The sequence below is a fragment of the Octodon degus genome, unplaced genomic scaffold (assembly GCF_000260255.1).
Source record: "Octodon degus isolate 3935 unplaced genomic scaffold, OctDeg1.0 scaffold00110, whole genome shotgun sequence".
Classification (NCBI taxonomy): Eukaryota; Metazoa; Chordata; class Mammalia; order Rodentia; family Octodontidae; genus Octodon; species Octodon degus.
In genome coordinates, this window is record NW_004524686.1 from 6,158,697 (window position 1) to 6,169,405 (window position 10,709).

At 36.6% G+C, this 10,709-nt stretch overlaps 1 protein-coding gene across 5 annotated transcripts in view; it reads left to right on the forward strand.

Moving 5' to 3' along the window:
* The window catches only part of Atp11c (ATPase phospholipid transporting 11C), a 254,981-nt gene that overhangs the window by 164,138 nt on the left and 80,134 nt on the right, over nucleotides 1–10,709 (forward strand). For all 5 annotated transcript variants that reach the window (XM_023699077.1, XM_023699078.1, XM_023699075.1 and 2 more), the window contains exons 9-13: nucleotides 5,068–5,118; nucleotides 6,047–6,111; nucleotides 6,579–6,660; nucleotides 7,555–7,705; nucleotides 8,293–8,490. In XM_023699077.1, coding sequence (XP_023554845.1) covers nucleotides 5,068–5,118; nucleotides 6,047–6,111; nucleotides 6,579–6,660; nucleotides 7,555–7,705; nucleotides 8,293–8,490 — 547 coding nt within the window. The remainder of the gene's footprint in view (nucleotides 1–5,067; nucleotides 5,119–6,046; nucleotides 6,112–6,578; nucleotides 6,661–7,554; nucleotides 7,706–8,292; nucleotides 8,491–10,709) is intronic.

Sequence of the window (10,709 nt, forward strand, 5' to 3'; positions counted from 1 at the left end):
GGCCCACGCTGCGCCTGGGCTGGGACTGGTCCCGCAGGCGCAGGGTAGCAGGAAACTCTCCGCACACTCACCGGACCTGGGCTAGGACTAGGTCTCTTTTATTTCTTTCTTTTCTCTAATGGCTGTAGCTAATGATTCTAGAACTATATTGAATGGGAGTAGTGATAGAGGACATCCTTGTCTTGTATCGGATCTAGGAGTAAAAGTTTTCAGTTTTTCCCCATTTAGAATTGTTTGCTGTTGGGTTTTTATAAATGGCTTTCATCAGATTAAAGTAGAAGCCACCTATTCCAATTTTCTGTAGAACTTTGAACATGAATGAGTGTTGGACTTTGTCAAAAGCCTTTTCTGCGTCAAATGAGATGATCATGTGAGTTTTAGAGTTCACTCTATTGATATAGTATATACATTTATAGATTTTGGAATATTGAACCATCCTTGCATTCCTGGCATGAATCCTACCTGGTCCTGGTGTATGATCTTCTTGATGATTTGCTATATTCTATTTGCTACGACTTTATTGAGGATTTTTGCATCTATGTTCATGACGGACATTCGCCTGTAGTTCTGTTTTTTTAGTTGTGTCTTTCCCTGGTTTTGGTATCAGTACAATACTTGCCTCCAGGAATGATTTTGGGAGGATTGTTCCTTTTCAATTTCTTTCAAGAGTTTGTGGAATATTTGGATTATATCTGCCGTAAATTTCCTGTACATGGGCCGGAGAGAAGGCTTGTGAGAATAAGCACTTCCTGGCAACGCAACAGCCTGAGTTCAATCCCCAGTTCAAAAAAGGAAAAAAAAATTTTGTAGAATTCAACTGTGAATCTATGACTAGGTTTTTTTTTTAATTACATCTCGTATTTCATTCGGCTGTTATTTGGGTTCTTGACAGTTGTTATATCTTGTTGATTCAGTTTTCCTAATTTGTACCTTTCTAGGAAATCTCCATTTCTTATGTGTCTTCTGCTCTGTGAGAGTAAAGAATCTCAAAGTAGCTATTGATAATCTTCTGAATTTCCGCTGGGTCTGTGATGATTACACCAGTTTCATTCCTTATTGTTTGTATTTGAATTTTTTCTTTCCTCTTTTTGATGAGGTTAGCTAGAGCCTTATCAATTTTATTTAATCTTTCAAAGAACCAGCTTTTTGTTTCAATCATTCTTTGAACTATTTTCTTTGTCTCCATTGAATTAATTTCTGCTCTAGTCTTATGATTTCTTTCTGGCTTTGATCTCTTGGTTTCGTTTGCTCTTTTTCTAGTTGTTGGAGGTGCAGCATTAGAGTGTTTGTTTGTTGTTCTGTTTTCCTAATGTGTGACTTCACAGGTATAAATATGGCTCTGAAAACTGCTTTCATCGTGTCCCATAAATTCCAATAAGTTGTGCTTGAATTTTCATTGAATTGTAGATATTGTTGAATTTCTTGTTTAACTTCATCTGTGACCCATTGCTTGTTGAGTAGGGTGTTGTTTAATTTCCATGTATTTAGAGTTTCTTTCTGGTTTCTTTTGTTGTTTATTTCCAGTTTCATTGCACTGTGGTCAGCAAATATGCATGGGATATTTTCTGGTTTTTTACATATACTTAAGCGTGATCACCAGTATGGACCAGTATGTAGTCGATTTTAGAAAATGACCCAGGTGCAGCTGAGAAAAATGCGTATTCAGCTGTGTTTAGGTGGAACACTGTATATGTCCACCAAGTCCATTTGTTTCAAGCTCTGGTTCACTTCTGTTATTTCTTTGCTAAGTTTTTGTCTGGTTGACCTATCTTTTTGGGATAAGGGTGTGTGAAGGTCTTCTGTTAAGATTGTGGTACTCAATATTAAATTTTACATGTCCACTAAGATTTGCTTTATATAGTTGGCTGCTCCCGTTTTGGGTGCATACATATTTATGAGTGTTACCTCTTCCTCTTGAATTTTTCCTCTAGCCAGTTTATAGTGACTTTGTTTTGCTTGATCATTGTAGGCTTGATTTTGAGACTGTCTCAGAAGAGGATTGCTACCCCTGCTTTTCTCTGAGGTGCCTGGGTGTGTAGTATTGTTTTCCTTCCTTTGACTTTCAGCCTATGAATGTCTTTATGAGTTAAATGTGTTTCTTATATACAGCATATTGTGGGATTTTGTTTCCTTATCCACTGTGCCAGTCTATTTGTCTTAATTGGTGATTTTAGTCCACGTACATAAATAATTATGATTCAGATGTATTGACTTATGATTGAAATGTTATTTTCCTTTTGTCATTTACTCCTTTTTCTCCTGTGTTTCATTTTTTGCCCTACATAGTTGCTTGCTTCTCTTCTCGTTCTTGGAGTTCTGATCATTTTGGTCCCTCTTTAGAACATCTTTCTGTACCCTGTGTAGGGTTGGTTTTGTCATCCTGAAATTCTGTACTTGTTTTTTGTCATAGAAGTATTTTACTTTTGTATCAAACTTGAAAGAGAATTTTGCAGGTTATAGTTGTCTTGGCTGGAATTTGTTTCCATAGATGACTTGAAGTACTCTGCTCCATGCTCTTCTTGCCTTAATGTTTTGTGAAGAGAAGTTGACCATAATTCTGATGGGTTTTCCTTTGAATGTGATCTGCTTCTTTTCTCTAGTGGCATTCAGTTTATTATTCTTGTGCTGGATTTCTGGGATCTTGACTATTATATGTCTCGGTGTGCTTTTAATTGTGTTGAGGTTACTTGGCATTCTTTGTGCCTCGCTTACGTGGATGTTAGATTGTTTCCTCTTATTTGAGAAGTTTTCTGCTATTACTTCTGCCCATATTCTTTTTATATCATTTGTAGTGACTCCTTCTTTCTCATTGATACCTATTAGTCTCACATTGTTCATCTTTGCATCGTCTTGCAAGTGATGAATTATTTTTTCCTTCATCCTACTTGTTTGTAAGAGATCTTTTCTTACCTTTTCACTATCTACACCAGCATCTTCAAGATCTGAGTCTCTTGTCTTCACATTCACTGAAACGGTTTTCCAAGCTTGTTATTGAGATTTTAATTTCCTCTATATCTCTTTGACTCTGCTTCATGTGATGGATTTCTTTTGTGCATTGCTCATTCATGGAATCTGTCATTTTTCTAATCTCCTGTAGTATTTTACCAATGTCTTTCTTTCTTTTTTTTTTTTTTTTTTGTTGGAACCAGGTATTGAACTGAGGCCCTTGCACTTCCAGGCAAGTGCTTATTCCACTGAGTCATCTCCCCGGCCCCAAAATGTCTTCTTTAGAAGTAGTTACTCTTTTACTGCAGAGTTTTTTTTCAGATTGGGTTTCTTCCATATGTTTCTGTATTTGATTCTTTACTTGAGATGGTATGAGTTCAGAGATTTCTTTTTTTATTTTAGAAATTAATTCTGCTCTGAGTTCCTCTATACTTTTCTGCTGTTGCTTTTTTACATTTAATACTGTTATTTCATACATTTCAGCTGGGCTAGTATCCTCTGCACTTGTTCTGGGTGGGCATTGAGTTTCCTCTATATGTTTCTGCATTTGATTCTTTACTTCAGTTGCTATTAATTCAGAGATTTCTTTTTGTATTTTGATCTGAGTTCCTCTATACCTTTCTGCAGTTGTTTTTTTTATTTCAGAAGCCGTTGATTCATTGATTTCAGCTGTGTGATTCCCATTTTGTTCTGTGCTAGTGTCCTCTGCACTTGTTATGGGTGGGCTTGGGTCTGAGATTGCATTTTGTTCCTTCTCATTGTCATTTTGTGTAGCACTGTCTTCTGACCTTTGTTGTAGAGCTTTCGTGCAATTATAACCTTAGTATCTACTGAAATTCAGGTGCAGTTCTACAAAATTTGAGTTTATCCAGCTGTGCCTGGCTTGGGTCTGGCTTCTGTGCTCAGTTCCTTCCTGCTGCCGTCCTTGGGAGTGAACCTGTTGTGCCCGTCTGGTTATATGTTCTGCTCCTGGACTAGCTGGGTGGTTCTGTCCCCTACTTTCTCTTCAGAAAGTGTAGCTGCAGAGTTTCACTCCAGGCCTGTATGCCAGGCCTGAACTGAGTTTGAAGTGGACAAGGGTGAGTAGGGGAGAGGAGAAGCTCTCCCACAAACTCACCGGGCCTTGGCTAGGGCTGAATCTTGGGGTCCCGAGAATGAGGCAGAAGTTCTCACTTATGGGTGGGCTTGGGGGGACGGCTGTGGAGTGGTGGGGCAGGGTCCAAAGGGCACTGAAGAGAGTCTCACACTGCACCTGGCTTTGGATTGGACCGGTCCCGGAGGTGCAGGGTAGCCTTAAGGTCTCCCACATATTCACTGGGCCTGGGCTAGTGCTGGATCTCTGTTTTATGTTTATAGTAATGTAAAATCTTTATTTTTTTCTGTAATTAAATTACTGTTCACTTAAAAATAAGAAATTACTGTTCATAGTAGGAATTACTGAACCCTCCTAACACTCTTATAAAGGTGAGATTAGACCTTTTTACCCTATTTTGCAGAAAGTCTGGTTACCTTGTGTTCAACCATATTAATTGCCTGGGCCAAACTCACTGTTGAGACCAGGTGCAAGACAGAGACTGGACATTTGTCAGATGTTATTCATAGCTTTGCTGTCTTAAGAATTAATTCTGTGATTCAAAAGGCTGTCCTTGTGGACCAGAAGCATTGGTATCAACTGAAATACTTGAATCAGAAGCGCAATAATGGGTTCTAGAAATCTTGGGTTTGTTTATTAAGTGTTCCAGTTACTATGATACAATCTCAAGTATAACTACTAAATAGTTTTAAAATTTGTTTTTTAGCATTAGAAACATTTTTTCACATAATTCCAAAACAGAAGGCACCTTACTTATGTAAAGGTGAAAAGGAGAAGGCTGTTATATGCATGCGTAATGCCTACTAGAGCCTGAAAGTCAATTCAGAATCTTTATTTACATTGCTATAATCCCTATTATTTTAATGATTAGATTGAAATTTATGTACTGTATTGGCTCAGTGCAATTTTCCCCCTAGGATTTGTTCTTCATTCAGTCTTCTTTTTATTATTTGTATTTTGATTTATTCTCAGATTGGTTTTATTTGGATATGAAAATATATTTGCTATTATGTGTTTTTCTTTTACAGGTTTGTTGGGCGAATCAATATCTATAGTAATAGTCTTGAGGCTGTTGCCAGGTTAGTTGATTATTCCTTTAATATGTCCTTCTAGGAGTGTATATTTCTCTTTTAAACTCACCAAATAGCTAAATATCTTCATTTATAGAAAGGGATATAAAGCTGAATAAGTTATTAGCCTTGTGATTGGTAGGATTATAATTTGAACATCTCTGTGTGTTAGTAAGAGAAGGTTGCTAAAATAATGTTGCGCATTTCCAAAAAAGCAGCATTCCAAATGCTTTGACTAGTAGCACTCTAAAACCAGTTCTAGCCCCTGTGTTTATTGTCCTTAACAGTTGCTCACATGTTTGGAGATAGTCTTGGAGAATATTTGAAAGAGTAACTTACAGAGTAGGCAGTGGATGAATTTCTAGAATTACTTGGACCTAGTTATAATGAAAGGCTTATCATCTATAAGGAGGTAATTCATATAAAGAAGGATGCTTTCCATTTTATAACCAGTTAATTACCTCAGCTTTTTCTATTTGACCTTTATATTCACACTTTAAAAAGCTTAAAATAGTCATGCAAGGTACACAGTTGTCCCCAAAAAGGTAGGTTTATTCTCTATGAAGATGTTAGTGTATTTTCCCCACCTTGTCATTTGTCTTGCCACTCTTTTATTTGTGACCTTGTTTCTTACTTTCTGCTGTTCTGTTCTGTTTTTGTCTTACTCTCTGTGACTCATAATTCTTTGATCCCTTTGTGCATTTTTTTACCTCTGCATGTTTCTGGCCACTCCTGATGTGCTTCCATCTGTGCTGTACCCTCAAGTTACTAGAGAGGGAGGGATCTTTCAGTTTGTCCTGGGGAGTAGACATATGGCAGAAGTAGACAGATACATTCTGAATCCCTTGGAGATCGATGTATGTCCTGACAAAATCTGTCCCCAGAATTGATAATGGTATGCATTTTTGGATAAGCTCTGCTCACTTTTTTTATTTAGGTCTTTGGGACCTGAAAATCTCTTGCTGAAAGGAGCTACGCTAAAAAATACCAAGAAGATATATGGTAAAGAGTTTTTAAGATATAAGAAATATGTTCTATAAAGCCTGTAAATAAACAGCACATAGTTAATATGGCAGCTAATGCCCTTTATTCTAACTTATATATAGGTTTTGGGAATATAATAGATGGTAAATTAACACAAAATATGACAAATAACTTATAGAGTTAAAACTATACTATATGTGAACTAGTGAGTAGAATAGGACTTTAGAATTGTCACATATACTTAAGAATTTAAGCCCCACCCTTGGGGCACGCTGAGTGGCAATTGAGACTGGGGCATGGTATGCCTGTAATCCCAGCACTTGGGAGGCTGTAAATAGGAGGATCACTATGATTCCTGTCGGCGCAGTGAGACCCTGTACACCCTGTCCTAAATACAAAAAAAAATTCATAGATGAAAGAGGGTAAGGAATTGGTTGACAAGTTCTGTTATAACCTAGTTTTTATTATATTCTATTGTTCCTTAGGAGTTGCTGTTTACACTGGCATGGAAACCAAAATGGCTTTGAACTACCAAGGAAAATCTCAGAAACGTTCTGCTGTTGAAAAGTTAGTGTGTACCATGACTTCTTTAGTTACTGTTATTGAAGTAGTTATGTCCTCAGTAATTCCAAATAACAGCCATAAACAAAATATACCAATTACAATAACAGCTACAATTCTGAGCACTCATTTGTGTACCAAAAACTATCCATAAAGTGATTTTAATGTCTGATCTGTTTTAGTACTCTGGATAACTCTCTTAGGGTATTTGTGTTACCCTTTCCACTTTTTAGATCAGAAAATAGTTTCCTATGAAAAGATAGGGTTTATTTGAACTATTAATATCTTTTTGTTGTTTAATGATTTGGAGTGCTGTAGTTGGTAGATGAAAGAGGGTTATATGACATAGGTAATAGCCTCCTAGCAAATATTGAAATGGTACCTGGTAGGCTTCCAGGCTAGGTTCCACAGGCAGCCCCCTCTCTGTGTGCTGGGCATGTATATCTAGTATATCAGTGATCCCTTCTCTAGACTGTGTGCCGAAAAGCAGTATATACTAAGTTTGTGAATTTTGTGTTTTATGTCCTACCTTCAGTCCCAAACATTTACAATTCAGGGACTTGGAGAAAAGCTACTCCTGTATAGATTGAGTAGGTAGTAGTATATGTGTGTGTTTCCTTTCATTTTCTAAGAACCTTGCTAAAGATGTGTTAAAGCTACCTAGTCATTGCATATTGGGGAACACAGTTGATTGATAAAAGCAATTGTGGCTGGCTTTTCTGTTTTGTCACTTGACAGTGGTGATGCAGATGTGATAACTGAGGTTCCTAGCTATAGTTTTGTGCAATTGATGCGTATCATACGTGGAAAAGAAGCTTTAGATAACTGAACAGTTTTATATTTGTTGATATCATAAGTAATTAGAGGAGGTTGCAAACACCATACTATCTTATTTTTCAGATCCATTAATGCCTTCTTGATTGTATATTTATTTATCTTACTGACCAAAGCAGCCGTGTGTACTACTCTAAAGTATATTTGGCAAAGCAACCCATACAACGATGAACCTTGGTATAACCAAAAGACCCAGAAAGAACGGGAGACTTTTAAGGTAACTTATTTTCCACTGAAAATTTAACTGTAGGCCTTTATGAGCAAGCCACCCTTGATTGAATTACTGCTCAGAGATATGATACTTTGTTAGCTTCTGTGCTCTCTTTTTGGTTGTATCGTGGCCCCAAGCTACTAAATATTTAGGCTTTTGAATTTTGCTTTGGGATTTATGCTTATTTTTAGTTCTTCAGTTAAAAATATGAAGCAATTTGACAAGAAGCTCTGGAAATTTAATATAATTTGAACTTGTGAGATATCATGTTAGCAGCATCCTGTGTACTTTCATGTACATTCTGGTCTCTCATTCATACTTAGGGGTAGAAGGAGCAAAGAATTTAAGTGAGTGAAAAAAGTGTTAAGAGAGAAGTTATATACACAGAAAAATAAAAATAAAATTCAGAATTTCCTTAAATGTTCTCACATACCATGGTAATTTTCACTACAGTGACTCAGTGTCATCAGAGAATATCTGTATATTAAGAACAGTGCTTTGAGAATTGAAATAATGAGAACGTTAACCATTTTTTTGCATTGTACTTGTGTGACAGCTGTGCATCTAAATATCATGAACTGTCTTTTTTTTAGGTTTTGAAAATGTTCACAGACTTCCTATCATTTATGGTTCTGTTCAACTTTATCATTCCTGTCTCCATGTATGTCACAGTGGAAATGCAGAAATTCTTAGGCTCCTTCTTCATCTCTTGGGATAAGGACTTTTATGATGAAGAAATTAATGAAGGTGCCTTGGTTAACACATCAGACCTTAATGAAGAACTTGGTCAGGTTAGAATACATTTTTGCCTAAAATAAAATTTCTTTCTTTCCTTTTTTTGTAATGTGTATTACCAATATATGTTGCTGTTTCATGTTTGAAAACGTTACTCAAAATTCTTTATGCTGGCATGTAACAAAGGTAAGCTGTGTTTTCATAGGAATGCATCAGTTCTTTTGGTGGCCATTTTTTATGAGCAGAATATATTTTTTGAGGGAAAGAAAGCTCCTATCCGAGAGAGGGACAGGAGGGGAGCACGAGCGGGTAGTCCCCAGGAAGTTGGTGGCATTTTTGAGAAGAATGAAATTTTTATATTTGAGTACCACAGAAATTTTCTTTAAAATTCACCAGGTCATGTTAGGTTATCTTATTGCTTTGGAACAGGAAATGTGTAGTCTTCATTATTATTTATAATTATTTGTTGATAGAAAAAGGTAGTAAATATAGCTATTTTATAAATGGATGTAATTCCATACACAGAAATGACTATATTGTCCAGTTGGCATTTCCTTGGTAAATTTCTGATCACACAGCATATAGCCTAGCAAACAGAATTGTTTATTTCAGAATAGAACTTGAAGTGAAAGGAAAATGTGATGGCACGCTCTCCTCCCAATGCTTTTTACTTAGTATTCCAATGTAACCAAGACTATGACCTCGTTTCTAACCCAGGTGCATTTATTTTCTAATGGAGTGCAATCTAAGTGTAATTCTAAGTGAAGACTTCCTAGGTGCTTTTCTCATTAGTTTTTAGAATCTTTTCCCTTTGTCTGAATATATTATGTGTCATGTAGAGATCTTCACAGCCTGTGGGAATTTTTTGGGTTGCGATTAATTCTCATGATGTTTAGAATAAATATAAAGGCTGTGGAACTGTCATTTTTGTGGCTGGGAAATGCAAATTTGCTCAATATAATTGTGTGGCTAGAACAGGGCTCCATATTTGTTCTAAATGGTGGTGATTTGCATCTGTACTTCAAAATTTGCTTTCCCTGAGTTGCTGTCCTGCTTTTCCTGCCTTCTATTTATATTCTTCACACAGTTTCCTTAAACCAAAGAATACCTTTGTTTTTTGGGGGGTTTTTTGCCATGGTTTTATTGATAAACAAATAGCAATGAGACAGTTTCAAATCAAATCAGTAGGACAGCTTCAATAATTAAAACACTGCATACATTCTTCTTAGTGGTTAATTGCTGTACAAGATGCAGACTTGATATCCTATTTACAAACACCATTAGAACAAATCATTCCAGTCATTAACAGAATGTAACTGTATAACTATCCCAACCACTTTGAATACACATATACAAAATGAACATTCATCTGTATACCCCTTTTTTGTTAAGTTCTGTTATTTGAATATTATAGGTGTGTAAACTCAGCAAAATATTTCAAAGGAGTCCAGTATCCCATAATAGTATTGGGTCTTCCGCTTAACTGGCAATGTCAGAAATTGTTGACCTGAGTGCCCCACAGCTCAACATAACAGCATGGCTTTAATTCTTATATTTCATTTTTATACTTTTCTTCTGAATGGTTAAGACTGAGGTAAAGCAGGACCTATGCAACAAGAGTTCTAGCTTTTGGGACTAATAAGGTCAGTGAAATCCCCTCAGGATTTATCCTGAGATCCTTTACCTCAGATTGTAGAACTTTTGTCAGTGTCAGCCATGTGGATGAGTCTAAGGTCAGTGAAATCCCCTCAGGATTTATCATGAGATCCTCTACCTCAGATTGTAGAACCTTGGTCAGTGTTAGCCATGAGGATGAGTCACGGCCAATGCTTGGCCAATGTGCTCTCTGTGAAAGTCTGAGAGAATGTTTTCTCTCCATGTGACTCTCCTTAAGCACACTCTACATCATCGATCACTTTCCTCTTTGGCCCCGTAATCTCCTTGGTCAAAAAATTTGGTACACTACCGAGTTACATGACATTACAGTACAAGTTCTCATATGTCCTGAGTCTTAAGTGACCTTAGAAGGCTAGGGCCAAAATATTGGCTTTCCTTGCAGCCCTCCTTTTTCTCTAATTTTGGTCTGCAAACTTAGGTTGTTAACCATCCAGAAGGCAAGCTTGTTGTTATTATCGAACAACTTAGGCTGTTAAGCTTAACCTCACTATCTGTCCACATATCAAACTCTTAGGCATAATATGGAACAGGTATTTTTCATCAAGTATTGATATGTTGAACTTTAAGTCCCTACATAATATGATAAAAAACATTTAAA